This window comes from Astatotilapia calliptera, chromosome 19 (assembly GCF_900246225.1).
Source record: "Astatotilapia calliptera chromosome 19, fAstCal1.2, whole genome shotgun sequence".
Classification (NCBI taxonomy): Eukaryota; Metazoa; Chordata; class Actinopteri; order Cichliformes; family Cichlidae; genus Astatotilapia; species Astatotilapia calliptera.
The window spans coordinates 5,650,305-5,668,752 of record NC_039320.1 but is presented as its reverse complement, the minus strand read 5'-3'; the positions used below and the strand labels follow the sequence as shown (position 1 = coordinate 5,668,752).

The following is an 18,448-nucleotide window of genomic DNA, read 5'->3' as shown; positions in this document are numbered from 1 at the left end:
GATTAGCTTGACAGATTGGTGGGTGGAGGTGCAGCAGTTGGTGTACAGGGAGAAGAGCAGAGGAGAAAGAACACAGCCCTGAGGGGAGCCGGTGCTGATGGTCCGGGAGTCCGAGACATTCTTTCCCAGCCTCACATGCTGCTTCCTGTCCGTCAGGAAGTCAGTGATCCACCGGCAGATGGGATCAGGCACATTCATCTGGGAAAGCTTGTCTCGGAGATGGTCTGGAAGGATGGTGTTGAAGGCAGAGCTGAAGTCCACAAACAGGATCCTGGCGTAGGTTCCTGGGGAGTCCAGATGCTGCAGGATGAAGTGTAGGGCCATGTTGATGGCGTCGTCTACAGACCTGTTGGCTCTATATGCAAACTGCAGGGGGTCCAGGAGGGGGGCGTCCGAGATGAGTCCAATAACGGTGGTGTCATCTGCAAACTTGATTAGCTTGACAGACTGGTGGGTGGTGGTGTCATCTGCAAACTTGATTAGCTTGACAGACTGGTGGGTGGAGGTGCAGCAGTTGGTGTACAGGGAGAAGAGCAGAGGAGAAAGAACACAGCCCTGAGGGGAGCCGGTGCTGATGGTCCGGGAGTCCGAGACATTCTTTCCCAGCCTCACATGCTGCTTCCTGTCCGTCAGGAAGTCAGTGATCCACCGGCAGATGGGATCAGGCACATTCATCTGGGAAAGCTTGTCTCGGAGATGGTCTGGAAGGATGGTGTTGAAGGCAGAGCTGAAGTCCACAAACAGGATCCTGGCGTAGGTTCCTGGGGAGTCCAGATGCTGCAGGATGAAGTGTAGGGCCATGTTGATGGCGTCGTCTACAGACCTGTTGGCTCTATATGCAAACTGCAGGGGGTCCAGGAGGGGGGCGTCCGAGATGAGTCCAATAACGGTGGTGTCATCTGCAAACTTGATTAGCTTGACAGACTGGTGGGTGGTGGTGTCATCTGCAAACTTGATTAGCTTGACAGACTGGTGGGTGGAGGTGCAGCAGTTGGTGTACAGGGAGAAGAGCAGAGGAGAAAGAACACAGCCCTGAGGGGAGCCGGTGCTGATGGTCCGGGAGTCCGAGACATTCTTTCCCAGCCTCACATGCTGCTTCCTGTCCGTCAGGAAGTCAGTGATCCACCGGCAGATGGGATCAGGCACATTCATCTGGGAAAGCTTGTCTCGGAGATGGTCTGGAAGGATGGTGTTGAAGGCAGAGCTGAAGTCCACAAACAGGATCCTGGCGTAGGTTCCTGGGGAGTCCAGATGCTGCAGGATGAAGTGTAGGGCCATGTTGATGGCGTCGTCTACAGACCTGTTGGCTCTATATGCAAACTGCAGGGGGTCCAGGAGGGGGGCGTCCGAGATGAGTCCAATAACGGTGGTGTCATCTGCAAACTTGATTAGCTTGACAGACTGGTGGGTGGTGGTGTCATCTGCAAACTTGATTAGCTTGACAGACTGGTGGGTGGAGGTGCAGCAGTTGGTGTACAGGGAGAAGAGCAGAGGAGAAAGAACACAACCCTGAGGGGAGCCGGTGCTGATGGTCCGGGAGTCCGAGACATTCTTTCCCAGCCTCACATGCTGCTTCCTGTCCGTCAGGAAGTCAGTGATCCACCGGCAGATGGGATCAGGCACATTCATCTGGGAAAGCTTGTCTCGGAGATGGTCTGGAAGGATGGTGTTGAAGGCAGAGCTGAAGTCCACAAACAGGATCCTGGCGTAGGTTCCTGGGGAGTCCAGATGCTGCAGGATGAAGTGTAGGGCCATGTTGATGGCGTCGTCTACAGACCTGTTGGCTCTATATGCAAACTGCAGGGGGTCCAGGAGGGGGGCGTCCGAGATGAGTCCAATAACGGTGGTGTCATCTGCAAACTTGATTAGCTTGACAGACTGGTGGGTGGTGGTGTCATCTGCAAACTTGATTAGCTTGACAGACTGGTGGGTGGAGGTGCAGCAGTTGGTGTACAGGGAGAAGAGCAGAGGAGAAAGAACACAGCCCTGAGGGGAGCCGGTGCTGATGGTCCGGGAGTCCGAGACATTCTTTCCCAGCCTCACATGCTGCTTCCTGTCCGTCAGGAAGTCAGTGATCCACCGGCAGATGGGATCAGGCACATTCATCTGGGAAAGCTTGTCTCGGAGATGGTCTGGAAGGATGGTGTTGAAGGCAGAGCTGAAGTCCACAAACAGGATCCTGGCGTAGGTTCCTGGGGAGTCCAGATGCTGCAGGATGAAGTGTAGGGCCATGTTGATGGCGTCGTCTACAGACCTGTTGGCTCTATATGCAAACTGCAGGGGGTCCAGGAGGGGGGCGTCCGAGATGAGTCCAATAACGGTGGTGTCATCTGCAAACTTGATTAGCTTGACAGACTGGTGGGTGGTGGTGTCATCTGCAAACTTGATTAGCTTGACAGACTGGTGGGTGGAGGTGCAGCAGTTGGTGTACAGGGAGAAGAGCAGAGGAGAAAGAACACAACCCTGAGGGGAGCCGGTGCTGATGGTCCGGGAGTCCGAGACATTCTTTCCCAGCCTCACATGCTGCTTCCTGTCCGTCAGGAAGTCAGTGATCCACCGGCAGATGGGATCAGGCACATTCATCTGGGAAAGCTTGTCTCGGAGATGGTCTGGAAGGATGGTGTTGAAGGCAGAGCTGAAGTCCACAAACAGGATCCTGGCGTAGGTTCCTGGGGAGTCCAGATGCTGCAGGATGAAGTGTAGGGCCATGTTGATGGCGTCGTCTACAGACCTGTTGGCTCTATATGCAAACTGCAGGGGGTCCAGGAGGGGGGCGTCCGAGATGAGTCCAATAACGGTGGTGTCATCTGCAAACTTGATTAGCTTGACAGACTGGTGGGTGGTGGTGTCATCTGCAAACTTGATTAGCTTGACAGACTGGTGGGTGGAGGTGCAGCAGTTGGTGTACAGGGAGAAGAGCAGAGGAGAAAGAACACAGCCCTGAGGGGAGCCGGTGCTGATGGTCCGGGAGTCCGAGACATTCTTTCCCAGCCTCACATGCTGCTTCCTGTCCGTCAGGAAGTCAGTGATCCACCGGCAGATGGGATCAGGCACATTCATCTGGGAAAGCTTGTCTCGGAGATGGTCTGGAAGGATGGTGTTGAAGGCAGAGCTGAAGTCCACAAACAGGATCCTGGCGTAGGTTCCTGGGGAGTCCAGATGCTGCAGGATGAAGTGTAGGGCCATGTTGATGGCGTCGTCTACAGACCTGTTGGCTCTATATGCAAACTGCAGGGGGTCCAGGAGGGGGGCGTCCGAGATGAGTCCAATAACGGTGGTGTCATCTGCAAACTTGATTAGCTTGACAGACTGGTGGGTGGTGGTGTCATCTGCAAACTTGATTAGCTTGACAGACTGGTGGGTGGAGGTGCAGCAGTTGGTGTACAGGGAGAAGAGCAGAGGAGAAAGAACACAGCCCTGAGGGGAGCCGGTGCTGATGGTCCGGGAGTCCGAGACATTCTTTCCCAGCCTCACATGCTGCTTCCTGTCCGTCAGGAAGTCAGTGATCCACCGGCAGATGGGATCAGGCACATTCATCTGGGAAAGCTTGTCTCGGAGATGGTCTGGAAGGATGGTGTTGAAGGCAGAGCTGAAGTCCACAAACAGGATCCTGGCGTAGGTTCCTGGGGAGTCCAGATGCTGCAGGATGAAGTGTAGGGCCATGTTGATGGCGTCGTCTACAGACCTGTTGGCTCTATATGCAAACTGCAGGGGGTCCAGGAGGGGGGCCGTGAGGGTCTTGAGATGGGAGAGAACTAGGCGCTCAAATGACTTCATGACCACAGATGTCAGAGCCACGGGTCTGTAGTCATTTAGTCCAGTGATCCTAGGTTTCTTGGGGACAGGGATTATGGTAGAAACTTGAAGCAGGCAGGCACATGACATGCCTGCAGTGAGGAGTTGAAGATGCCAGAAAACACTGGGGCCAGCTCGTTTGCACAGTGTCTGAGGGTGGCAGGAGACACACCGTCTGGGCCGGGAGCTTTCCGAGCATTCAGACTCTTAAACTGCTTCCTCACATCTGCTTCATGATTTACGGAGGATTTACGGAGGATAACTTCTTCAACGGGATAGAATAGGTGATAGAGAGAAGTAAGACAAAAGGGACAAGATAGGAGAGAGCAGAGAGGAGAGCTAGAAGGGGGGCGCCTGGTCTGGCTTCCCACACCTCCCCGCCGGTTTAGGCTGTACGCTCTACCTCCCCACTGCGTTCCAGAAAAGGGAAGAAGAGTAGAGGGGAGAAGAGCGGAATATTTCTTTTCTCTTTAGCATTTACGGAGGATAACTTCTTCAACGGGATAGAATAGGTGATAGAGAGAAGTAAGACAAAAGGGACAAGATAGGAGAGAGCAGAGAGGAGAGCTAGAAGGGGGGCGCCTGGTCTGGCTTCCCACACCTCCCCGCCGGTTTAGGCTGTACGCTCTACCTCCCCACTGCGTTCCAGAAAAGGGAAGAAGAGAAGAGAGGAGAAGAGCGGAATATTTCTTTTCTCTCATGGTTAGCTGTGCTTTTTGTACTTTTAGGTCATTATTTACATAAATTTACACACACACACACACACATACACTGCTGCTCACTGCCCTTTTGTCATGTAGGAGTCTTGGATTTAAACGTACAAAAAATCCCTTCATGGTCACTAAAATATGTTGGAAAGACTACAGCTTTTACATTATAATGTGTTGTTTTAACATACACATGATCAATTAATGTGCCCTTCTCTGTGGTGGGCTGTGTTACATGTTGAATGAATCCTTTGTCTGTGACAAACTTGCAAATACTTGAAGATTTTAGAACATTGTCATTAAAATCTCCCATTACTACTACTGTATTACTTTTTTTATCTAGCCAATCAAGTAACTTTCCTAGGTTTTGTTTAAACAGTGCCATGGTATAAGAAGGAGGCCGATAAATAACTGCTATTAAAATGTTCAATGTACAATAGTTGCAAAGTAAACATTCTAAATTGGCATCTGGTATAGCTATAATTTCAGATGTCAAACTGTCTGCAGTATACATGCCAACGCCACCATGCTGTTGGCTTTGTATTTCAATAAATGTTGGGTTACTTCTAGTGTAAGATGCACTTCGTGGATTATGCTGAAACCCATAACCGTCAATTTTTACAGTGTCTAATGAAGAATCGGCAGACATCCATGTCTCTGTAACAGCAATACAGTTAGGCTGCAAATGCTGTGTGCACAATACCAGATCAGCTACATGTAGAGTTAAATTCTGCACATTCATTAACACTACTGTGAAATCACGTGTCTTAGTACATGCTGTATTTTCAGACAAAAATTGGGGCATTCTTTCGATTACATCCTTTACACCACCTTTAGAGTAAATAGCTTTTTCATTGAAATCTTGAATTATTAAACCTGACAGACTCCTAACACGACTTAAGGCAACATATGCCTGTCCTGGAGCAAACACATTTTTAAGAGACACTACTGCATCATCAACAGTAACTCCTTGTACCTTATGTACTGTACAAGCCCATGCAAGTTTCAGTGGAAACTGCCGTCGCAATCCACCTTTCTCAGTTACCTTTTCTTCTTCTGCTTCAATACCTGTAGAGCCTATTTCAACTGCTGGGTAATACACACAGTTTTTCCTCCTTTGTGCACCTATATGATTGTCATCAAATTTTACATAAATGGTTTTGGGAAGCTTCTTGTCCTCAGTAACATAAACTATGTGTGTTACCGTACCACATACACCATTAACAAGACCATCCATTACATCTACATTTTTACACAACATTACACGGGCACCTTTCCCCAAGAGAAGCTTTTCATTCAAACACGTGTTATATGTTTTGGCATGATGTCCAGTTTTTAACTCCAGTTTCCCTGTTTTCTTACTATTGACAAAATCCTGAGCAGGTATCTCAACATAATCAGGACACAACTTAAACAACTGCTGCATATTATGCTCATTTACTTGTTTGTTTGTTGGAAAAATGTGTAAAGCTGAGCTAACTTCACCAGTTTCACAATGCTTCAAGCTTTTAATGTCCTTTTCTAATAATGGAGCCCCTTTAATGTGAGTTCTTAACCTGTTTAATAATTCTGCAAACCCAACATCGCTCTGCCTTACTATTTTATTTAGTTCAACAACCCTAAATAGACTAGACCACAAGTTCATACCAACATCCTCAACATACAGGGGTTTTCCTTTTACTGGAGGCAACTGAAAAAAGTCTCCAACAGTAATAACACTAACATTTCCAAAAGGCGAAAAATCTCCAATTTGTTTAATCTGTCTTAATCTACCATGGATGTAAGCCATTAGTCTCTGATCAACCATGGAGATTTCATCAATTATCAGGATCTGCAGATCACAATATTTAGCACGTAGGCAATTTAACTTTTCTTCACCCAGAGGGGTGTAAGGTAAGCGGACATCTTTACCAATGCTAAATGTGTTGTGGATTGTTGTTGCATGTAAGTTATATGCAGCAATCCCAGTAGGCGCAGTTAATAAAACACAAACATTTTCAGGATGACGACACATTGGTGACAATAACCTTGCTGCTTCATAGTGAATTGCTTTAATCAAATGGCTTTTCCCTGTTCCTGCACCTCCAGTAATAAATACATGCAATGGATCTGGGTTTTTGCCTACTGTCTTATCCAAGCACCACTGCCTAATCTGATAAAAGACTGAAAGCTGTGTCTCATTTAGAGATCTAATTAAAGCCAAACCGTCTCTTCTGGGCATAATGTCATTTCTCTTTTCTAAATGTGAAACCTGTTGGCTGCACACAGCTAAATCTGGAATATTCTCATTGTCTTCTTCCCCTATTTGCTCTTTATCTTTCCATTCCTGCTCACACTCTAAACGCTCCAACTCCTGTTCTGGACAAAGCTCACACCAGGCATCTTCTGTTACACCATCCAAATCAATTGTATTTTGAATGTTATCCAGTTTATCTGCGTTTATTTCAAACTTACGTCTATTTGCATCAACAACTGATTTCACTGAATGCAGAAATCCATCGCTAAACTTCACAACGCCATTCTTGTAAAACTGTTCAAATGTTGTATAGTTTGAAGGCTTTAGTTCCTGATCTACACGATATGGCAAAAACAACTGCATGATACTATGATAAAACAATTCAGCATTTTTAGTCTCTGAAAATCGCGCATAACGAACAACTGCAGGTTGTGACCGTGTTCTCTTAGTAACAAAACCACATCTATTGTTCAACTGTATTGGCTTAGTGGATTTTTCACTTTTACTCAAAACACGATATTCGGAGGCAAATGTGGCCATACACATATCATTAAAATCAATGTTTTTTGGTCTATTCTTATACCGGTCTACAATACTAGTCATCCACATGTCCTCTGCTGTTAAATCCTGTGATGTTGCTTTTTGTCTTAACACTTTTAAGGGCAAACTCATTTTAACTACACTGTCCCCTGTTGGCACAAACACAACTTTCCTAGAACATTCTTTTAGATGCATATTTGTTAATCTATACACAGCCTCCTGAGCACTAACATCTCTGTTATGAAGGTATACACTGCCTAATGACTTCAAAGCCTCCCTTGCACTAACATTTCCATCTTTATATGCTTCCTTCTGAGTATTACTTAACAACAAACCCATCTCTTTTTCAGATTTTGACATGTAAGAAATTATATAAACACAGCAGGCATAAGCATCAATTACAAATTGAATATCCAAATTAGCATTGTAACATTTCAACAGTGGCTTATTATATTGATTTATCCAAACCTCGTTTAACTTCCTTTTCAACACAACATGTGTATTTCGACTAAAGCATTTGTATGCCTCCTCAAAAGTTGCCTGATTCATACCTAAACTCTGAAACAAATGCTCCACACTTTCAAAACTCCTACTCTCATCTGAAAGAGCCTTCTTGATTGTTGTTAAGATATCACTTGCCTGCTTTCTTCTCATCTTAATAGAGTCTTGCTGACGCTGACTTTCACAGGCACATTGTTGTAAATCATCTTCTCTCTTATCGACTTGACACTTGCATTTTTGCTCGGAAACATCACTTTTCCTACGACATATAAATGTTCGACTAGATGGTGGCCTGGGAAAATTAAACCGGCAAACTGTGTTTTTTTTTTTGCAAGTTTTAGAATGCCGCTTTGAATGCTGTTGTACAGATGAGACAATGTCCAATAAAGTCTCATCTTGTGAAGGCAATTCACAAGTTACATATTCATCAATAAACTGAATCACCTCTTCATCTGTATTTTTATCAATCTGCGGAGCATTCTCTATCCAAAACAGACAGTGCACATGTGGTGAACCTCGCTGTTGAAATTCCACTCTGTAAAAGTAATCCTTAATCTTACCAATCGGATGCAATGGAGACATGAGTACCTCCTTCAGAAAACAATGCCACCGAAAGTCAAACATCCTTGCTGCAGTCACAGGATTTCGACGCAGCAGATCACACCTGTCTGCCCACTCTAACTGTTCAACTGTTTCTGTTCTACCTTGCTGTTTCAAAATACTATAAAGAAGATTTGTCCATCGCATGTCAGCTGACGAAAATGAACAAAACCAAGTGGGTATACCAAGCTGACGAACACAAGCTAAGAGGTCACGCTGTGCTGCCTGCCAAAAAGCTGGAGTACCTCTAATAGGTTTAAGAAAACGGTACCCATCATCAAACTCCAACAACTTCTTCAAAGACTCTTCATCTTTCAACAACTCATGGCTAACATTCTGATATGTACAATCACCTTTTCCTTTTCGCAATGCTATTGACACATTAGAGATAACCTGTTCAATCTCAGACATATACTGAGCAAAAAAGATATATTCAACATTTTGTGCAAACCTGCCATCAGCATGTAAAATCCGGTTATTAAAATAACGGGACAGTGTCAAACGCTTCTCTCTGTTTTCATGATATGTATTCACCCCCTTTGGAAATAACACTGGGAAACATTTGGCTTCATTTGCATGATCAGAAAGTAATTTTACAGGATTATTCCCTTCTGCTGGAGCTAGATTCAATATGTTAGTAAAATATTGATCTAGTGCTTCCTGTCCAATATCAACAGGCATGAGACATGTGTCCTGAAACATACAGTGCTGCTGTCTGTCATGCAAAAGCTCGTCATCAACATTTGAAGATATAACACCGCTTACTGCATTTTTATCACTCTCCTCTTCCACAGCTTCCTCTTGATGCATACAAAATTGATTTTGCCAACTTTTATTGAACTCTACATCTTTATAATGCACATTTGACCCTTTTAAATATTGCAAAGCCTGTCTTATGTGGATAGTGTCAACAAACTGGTATTGATAGTGGCCTTTATAAGTTAACTTGCGCTTTAGCTTTACTGGTAATAAAGAGCCTTCCATGCTAGAACGGGGTAAGACATTGGTGGTTTCTACAATGTTTGCTGGTACACATGTCACTGGTCCATGTACTCCATTTTGTCCACCCTTAGGTAAGGCTAGCATTTTCATAAATGGTATATGTAAAGCTATTAAATGTTGTTCTAAGCTATTTAAACATGCCAATTCAGGTGGAATGGGATGAACTTCTAAATGGTTTTTTACAGATTCTGGAGGAACTTCATTTTTATTAATTTTATAATGGCATGTATAACAGATCCATAGTTTAGCTTTAACTGTCTCCAACCAGTGACATGGATTTGTACAATCTTTATTACATTTGTGTAAATAGTCTTCAGTTAAACATTTTTCTGCAATCAGTGCTGCAGTTTTAGTTTTGTTATAATAGTTTTTTTTACAATGTAACACCTGATGTCTAAATAACAACCTATGGCAGACACAGCAAACAAAATCTGGTCCATCTTTTATTTTATCTAAAAAATTTGTCATCACAAAATCAAACTGCTCTCCCTTTTCTTTCCTTTGCTGCCTTTTCAAGCTGACACCAGCAATAGCACGCCTTTTATATTCTAGATTTCCATGATACTTTTTAAAACTTACTGCTTTTAAATTTTGCCTATGCAGCTCATTTAATTTGTATTTCCTTATACTGATTTCTTTTAGCTTTTCTTTATGAGATACATTTTGCTTGTATTTCCTGATGCTCATTTCTTTAACCTTTTCTTTATGAGATATATTTTGCTCATATTTCCTGATGCTCATTTCTTTAACCTTTTCTTTATGAGATACATTTTGCTTGTATTTTCTGATGCTCATTTCTTTAACCTTTTCTTTATGAGATACATTTTGCTTGTATTTTCTGATGCTCATTTCTTTAACCTTTTCTTTATGAGATACATTTTGCTTGTATTTCCTGATGCTCATTTCTTTAACCTTTTCTTTATGAGATACATTTTGCTTGTATTTTCCGATGCTCATTTCTTTAACCTTTTCTTTATGAGATACATTTTGCTTGTATTTTCTGATGCTCATTTCTTTAACCTTTTCTTTATGAGATACATTTTGCTTGTATTTCCTGATGCTCATTTCTTTAACCTTTTCTTTATGAGATACATTTTGCTTGTATTTCCTGATGCTCATTTCTTTAACCTTTTCTTTGTGAGATACATTTTGCTCATATTTCCAGGTGCTTATTTCTTTTACCTTTTGCCTATGCAACAAATCTTTTTGATATTTTTTTATGCTCCTTGCCTTCACCTTTTCCTTATGTAATGCATTTACTTGGTATGCAATTTGATTTTTAAAATACTTTTTCTTTTTTGAATGCTTAGAAACCATATGTTTAGTTGATGAACTACATATATTTAATGTATCCTTCATTGCTTCTTTTGTTTTTCCTCTACACATGTGCTGTGGTGTAGATAAATTAGTCGCTCTGCATAAACCAAAACAACCCTCCTTATTAAAATGTTGCACACAAATTACTGGCACAAAATGACTATTTTCACATTTCAAGTATATCCCTTCATTTGTGGTATCTGTACTTGTGCAGCTATACTTGTGCCATTTATCTCCATTAAACATAAATATGTCCAATCCAAAAGCATTTGCTGCAGCCTGAAATTCTGTGTCAGTAGCAGGATTCCCAACATACTTCATTTGTGACTTTGAAATATACTCAGATATTGAAACATAATCTTTTACCACGAACTTCATGTGCTCTTCACCATTGTTTTCCATATACTTCAAAACAGCAAGCCTTATTTTTCTATGACTTTTCTCAGAACCACTGATTACTTCAGATAAAGCCCTAAAGAAACTATTGCTGTCCTCTATAACCTTATTTGTTTTACAAACAACACCTAAATGACCATAAACAGTGTGAACTTTGTTATCCTGCTTCTGAAAGTCAACATTAAATTTATAGCATAAACTTTGTGCAACTCCATTGGAAATGGGACTGAAGCTAAACTGACTTGCGTCATTCAAAACCTCACCATCAGCATGTGTATCTAACACTACTTCATCTGCACAAAATGTGTGATCCTGTGTTTTGTCAAAAAAAAAACTATCCTTACTCTTTAACCTAGTGCTGTATCCTTTGATAACAGATGCACTGATTTTGCAGTAGCCATAACAGGTCTGCAGTTGAGGCTTAAGAACACAAACCACTGTCTCATAATGATTCCCATGACGATTTTCTAAATAGATTCCCTTTTCTGACAAAAGCTTGCCATTACAGCCGTATTTTAGCCAACGCTCATCATGAAATGTAAATACATCAACTCCTAAACAATTAGCAGTTGCTTGGATTTCAACTTCTGTAGCCCAGCTGTTAACATTTCTCATTTTAGATTTCTGAATGTAGTCTGCAACTGTTGAATACTCTGATCTTAAAATATTTCTATATATTGCAGCATTCCTCTCCAACTCTTTCACAATGGCAAGTCTTATCTTGCGATGGTGCTTTTGTGTGCCAGTCACAACCTGAGAAATAGCTCTGAAGAAACAGTTCCCATCAGCCACTATACTTTCATTTTTGCATGGAACACCTAACAAACCAACACATGTAGACGCTGGTACACTAATTTTTTCAAACTCCACATTTAACTGTGTGCACAAAGCCTGACAAACCCACTCAGAAATGGGACTAAACACCAGCTTGTTGTTTGTCACTTCACTAACAAATTCAACATCTGAATTCACCTGAGACACATCATACTGTTTTAACTTCTTAGCTTCACTGTGACCCACTGAAATCTTGCGCTTTCTTGTTGCATCATTACATAATAACCCCAAATTATACTCAGAACAACTCAAGGTCTTTCCAGACGTTTTGCAACTCTCTGCCTCTATTAAAGACTCCACGATGATAACATCACTGATGTTTGGTTCATTCTGGATTGAATCACAACTTGATTCTAGTGTAAAGGTTTTGCACGTTTTTTCACAACTGTCTTTGGGTGTGGCACTATCAGACACCATAAGGTACCTAACATAAACACCAGCTACCTCAAAAGGCTTTTGCTTCTGACTCAGGCCCGTTGCCAGCTGGCAGATGTGTCTGACCACATCTTCAAGTGACCTGAAGCACAAAACAACACTTCTTCCCTGCTCACTGACCAAACCCACAGCACTGCGTGCATGAGAATCAACTAGTGCATATTGTCCATTCTCAGAAATGACTGCACATGTACTGCCACACAATGTCAGAAGACATGTATTATACATGGCACAGATCTTTTGCAGCCCAGTCTGCAGGGTAGTGTAGACACCACTCTCAATGAGTTCCCCTTCAAGCACATCAACATCCCCACTGACAAAATCTCCATACTCAAACTCAAAGTTTTGCCCATCAATACAATACTTTTTAGGCAAATCAGGGACACACAACACACTGGATGAGTTGCTTATCGTGTTGCCGTCTCTCAAATTGGTGTACAAAAGGTCACCTAAAACTACAACTCTGTCAAGAACTTTTGTCTCCCATGAAAAGACGCTATCAACTTTATGTTTTGCCAGGCTAACCAGACCTATAGCCATACACTGAACTCCTCCATATTTAAATCGATCATCAGCCTGGTGAAATGATCCTCTCACACTCTTTATAATGCAACAGCTATCCTCTGTTCCAACTCCCGTGACAGCATTAACAGTTTCAAGGTTGACAGAAGTGTTATCAACTTTAGCTGTAAGATTCGTGTCAACATCCCTGTCCACAAACACTGCACTGCTCTCCACGTCAACATCAACTTGACCTGCCTGCACAGAAATGCTGCTAACAGCATACCATTGTGCATCTAAAGACGTCTGTAAATTTCTGATGTGAAGCATCAGGTCGTCAAGGCATGTGTTAAAAACAGCCACAGCTGTGCCAATCTCAGATGCCAGCCCAGCTGCATTACGTGTGCCACAATCAACAACAACAAAATAATTCTTGTGATGAATGATGACACTAACTGCAGTGTGAAGATCCAACAGACACATGCCATCCCTCAACAGATGTTCCTGCAGCTTTTCATACAACACAGCTTCCCCTTCCGACAGCCCAAAATCTATGTAAACTGGCGGGCCAATATCAACTTTCCATCTTTGGCCAAACACAGTGTGCTGCCCAATCAGCCTGCAAACGCTATGCTTGCTGCCAATGTCCTGTCTTGCCTTAGCTATATACCTAACTAATTGGCACCCCTCTACACATATATCATCAACATCCTCCGGTTTCCATGTACACACTGGAGCTATCATATGCTTGATTGCAGCCACAACACTGCAGGCAATTAAGGCATTCACATCTGAAGTGGATGGTGCACATTGAACAGCAGTCCCAGCAACAATGGATGCTTGCAACTTCTCTGCACAAATGCAAACATTTGGGTTAGCATTGGACTTACCAGAGGGGATTCTTGGTGTGCGCCGCATGCGAAAACCCTTTTTTCTTGGCATCTACAATAAAAAGAGAAAAAAATATATTAAACAAACATCCACACTCCAGCTCACATGTTAGTTTGCTCCAAGCATTTACACAAAGGTCAGTGTTTTGTAGTAGCTAATACGTCATTCTTCATAACAGAATTGTTGATATAGGTTACAAGCAAGTCTGGCGCTGAACAGAAATTGTCGCGCTATGCGCCTGTGTTTATTGTGCATAAATACTGAATTGTCCTGACACAATATTGCGTTTCGTTTCTTTTATTACCATGGTACATTAACAAAAACATATACTTTTATTCACAGGATAAAACTTTTTTTTTGTATCACTAATTGCGCAGTACGATTACAGCATACAATATTATTGTCACTGCTACATTTCTGTAATGAACCAGAAAATATTTCCACTACTAATTAATTACCGTTGAGCTTAAAGGTCCTATTAATAAATGGTTAATGAATGTGTATTTATGAAGACGATTTGTGAGACTGGTAAACTTATGATACGTACGATGGTCTTTCATTCTACACGGTGCATTTCAAGGTCCTGTACCCATCTGTCGGTAAACTGTACCTGGGCTTGTTAAAGTGACCTGAAGTTACTAAAAACTTCATGAGTGTATGCACTCACTCCAAGAACCGTATGATTATCAATTTGAGCGTGGTGAAAGTTGGGCTCTCGCTAACTCTTTTGTCCACTCTGTGTGCTCGTAAGGGTCTAACCCTTTCACTCTTTTGATTTTTTTCCTCGTATCTTTTCTTTGACTTTTCATCAAGTTTGTCTTTGTACGGAGCGGTATTGTTCTCCTTCGTTTTTGTACATACCTCTTTTGGGGGGCAAAGTAAAAGCAAGAAGGTATTAGAACCGGAGAATGAACGTTTTGCGGTGCTGCAAATGCTTGCATTTGATGCATTGCTTTAATTGTTTTGCCACTAGTGCCCGGCATGCAATGCATGAAAGTCATGTGGTCTGTCAATCTCTATTATGACTACGAACACTAAAGTAAGGGGGTGGAACATGACCTTCCAGTCATGTTCAAATCAAACCTGACCATTTTAAAACTTAAGACACTCATAAATATTGTCATTTACATTTGATTGCCTAAAGGCTTTATGAGATTCTCCACACTATTAACTTATACAAGTGATGTGGGGGGGGGGGGGGGGGTGAGTGCATTGAGATTAGAATCTCACCCCCCCTGCCATTGACTGAACAAACGACTGAATAGCCCACTGAACGACTACTTAACGACCCACTGAACAATACTGGAGAACATTTTTTAAACCTTCTCTTTCCACTTTTTGCTCTTAACAGGAAGCATCAAAAAACGTCAAAAAACCCTTGTTAAAACCTCAAGCATGTAAGGCTATAGTCAGCATTTTTAATAACTTACCTTGGTTCACACCAAATCCAGCTGTTCTGCTGAAAGTTCACAGCAAGCCTTCTGAAGTATCTGTACGTGATGTCCCTTAGGAAGTTTGATCTCCTAATACAAAAAAGATATTGTACAATTAAACATTATTGACATAAGATCAGAAAAAGGTCATTTTCAGACTGAAACAGAAATAAAGAAACCTTAACCCTAGCAATTAAAATTGTGACAAAGACAAAACCCCACCCATAAATGGCATGGTTTTTTTAATGACCAGTTATGCTCAGGTTAAAATCTATACCTGTGCACCTACCAAAAATAATTAAACATCAGATTCACAAGGCTAAAATAAATGTGAGACAATAACAAAATTTTCTCAATACCTGCATAATTAGCATGATGCAAATTTAACAACTCACAATGAACGCACAACAAATCACAGCTATGTGAAAAATTACAATTATCCTCTTACGCTCTATAGCCACCAGTACTGTGGCTCAAGAGTTATGCAAAAACCTCCATGCAAATATCACGTAGTATCCACAGAAGCCTTATAATTTTAGCTAAATGGTCATATAAACCATTTCTAAAACTACCAAAGACAGCAGAAACAAGCATGATTGAAATAGCAGTTACTAAACTGCTTAAAATCTGCTAAACACACATAAACCAGCCAAAAATGTTCCACACTTCATGTATTTCATTATATTCATGTTGTGCTTTACTTGTAATAAGAAATCAGTGGCTAATTACCCGGCCTAGCTTTCACAGATTTCAGTCTTTCAAAAAAGACCACAAAATGGCTTAATGGCCCAAATTCACTAAAACAGAAAACCAAACCAAAGACTTTTCACCGGTACCCCTCCCACAAACAATAAAAAAATAACTTAAATACAAAGTAAATTCTGTTACTGAAATTTAAAATGTGGTTTTACACCAAAAATAAAATTCAATTTACAACAAATAAAACTTACCAAGAATTGCACAAGGGCAGGGTTTTTCAAAAATAATCTCTTGTGATGTTTGTTATAGTGGTCTAAAATGATGTCCTCGAATCCTCAGAATGTTAAAATCCAAAGCTCTCCTCTTCTCGTTTGCTAAAAGCAAAGTGGCTTACAAACCAGTGGCACAGGTATTTATTGAAATCATGAGGGACATTCAAAAAACTTCAAATGATCCAATCACAGAAGCCAACAGGGGAGGGACTGTCACAAAGTAACCAGTGAAGTTACAATGCAATAAACAGTACTCAACACCTTTTTTCCCTTGACTAGTTAAAACCTTTATTCAGCAGTACACTAATTTCCATAGCTGTTGTCCACACCCTTGGCCTTGCCAAAAGACACAATCCAATCTTTTGTCTCAGACTCAGTCTCACCTTCGTTTCACAGCCTTACAACTTATTCATTTCAACAGTGTGACCTCAAGTTTGCCCCCCGCTTCCCCTTCACACATGAAAACAAAAGACAGCCATTGATAGTCTCTACCACTAACTGTCTCACCACACCTATTTCTGAATTAAAAATTACCCAAAGTGACCTAAAACATGCCACTTTGGGTCAAATGTGAAAAAATATATTAATCTAAGAAAACTTAGCATTATTATAAAACATCTGTCACAAGTCTTCGTCTGTCTGAGTGGTGGCCTCTGTCACATCTGAACAAAACAAAAACAAAGGGGGAAAGGTGAGGGGTTATACTTTTCTACATCACTGGTTGTTTGTTGTTGGCTTTAAACAAAATAACCAATAATTATTACAACAATTAAGCAGCATTACTCAATTTCTTCCTATTATATAAAAATGAAGCCAATATCTGGATGAGCTCTAATTACATGAATTAGCCGTGATATATGCCAATATGTCAATATGTATGAGAAATACAATATGTCAACATAATTTAAAAAACACAATCAATGAAGATTATTCCAGAGTCTCGGGCATGCCAGGGCATGTCAGGGTAAACTTCATTCAACTACAGAGGATACTTGCAGTCAAACTAAAAGAAGCTGTCAAAATGGACAGCAAAGTTGCTTTCATGTTTTAATTAAAAACAGTCTGGAAACACAACAAACAGTAGTCAAGACCTTTTTTCCCCTTTAGTAGTTAAAAGCTTTAATCGGCAGGGCACTAATTTCCACATCTGTAGTCCACATCTTGACCTTCTCAATAGACAGTTTTAACAGCTTCTCCCCCCCCCCCCCCCCGCTTCCCCTTCACACATGAAAACAAAAAACAGCCATTGATAGTCTCTACCACTAACTGTCTCACCACACCTATTTCTGAATTAAAAATTACCCAAAGTGACCTAAAACATGCCACTTTGGGTCAAATGTGAAAAAATATATTAATCTAAGAAAACTTAGCATTATTATAAAACATCTGTCACAAGTCTTCGTCTGTCTGAGTGGTGGCCTCTGTCACATCTGAACAAAACAAAAACAAAGGGGGAAAGGTGAGGGGTTATACTTTTCTACATCACTGGTTGTTTGTTGTTGGCTTTAAACAAAATAACCAATAATTATTACAACAATTAAGCAGCATTACTCAATTTCTTCCTATTATATAAAAATGAAGCCAATATCTGGATGAGCTCTAATTACATGAATTAGCCGTGATATATGCCAATATGTCAATATGTATGAGAAATACAATATGTCAACATAATTTAAAAAACACAATCAATGAAGATTATTCCAGAGTCTCGGGCATGCCAGGGCATGTCAGGGTAAACTTCATTCAACTACAGAGGATACTTGCAGTCAAACTAAAAGAAGCTGTCAAAATGGACAGCAAAGTTGCTTTCATGTTTTAATTAAAAACAGTCTGGAAACACAACAACTTGATTCATCAACAGTTGGTGACCTCAATTGCCCCCCCCTTCCCCTTCACACATGAAACAAAAGACAGCCATTGATAGTCTTTACCACTAACTGTCTCACCACACCTATTTCTGAATTAAAAATTACCCAAAGTGACCTAAAACATGCCACTTTGGGTCAAATGTGAAAAAATATATTAATCTAAGAAAACTTAGCATTATTATAAAACATCTGTCACAAGTCTTTGTCTGTCTGAGTGGTGGCCTCTGTCCATCTGAACAAAACAAAAACAAATAATATTTTTTGACAGTTTAGTATTTATAAACAACTTTAACAAATATACATGGGTAAAACAGACATTTTGCATATATCTAATCCTTATAAAATCAACAAATGAAGAAAACAAAACATGATACTAATCATGGATTTTAATATTTTCTCCAAATGATTTATCATAAACTAA

General features: G+C 41.2%; 1 protein-coding gene across 1 annotated transcript; it reads right to left on the bottom strand.

Annotated features, from left to right (window-relative positions):
* Positions 1-3,984: 3,984 nt before the first annotated feature.
* LOC113012651 (uncharacterized) lies at positions 3,985-17,366 on the bottom strand. The gene is made up of 3 exons (XM_026152953.1): positions 16,139-17,366; positions 15,186-15,278; positions 3,985-13,806 (listed from the first exon to the last, which is right to left on the bottom strand). Exon 3 carries the CDS (start codon positions 13,804-13,806, stop codon positions 4,588-4,590), a length of 9,219 nt encoding a protein of 3,072 aa, XP_026008738.1. The 5' UTR covers positions 15,186-15,278; positions 16,139-17,366; the 3' UTR covers positions 3,985-4,587.
* Positions 17,367-18,448: the final 1,082 nt, after the last annotated feature.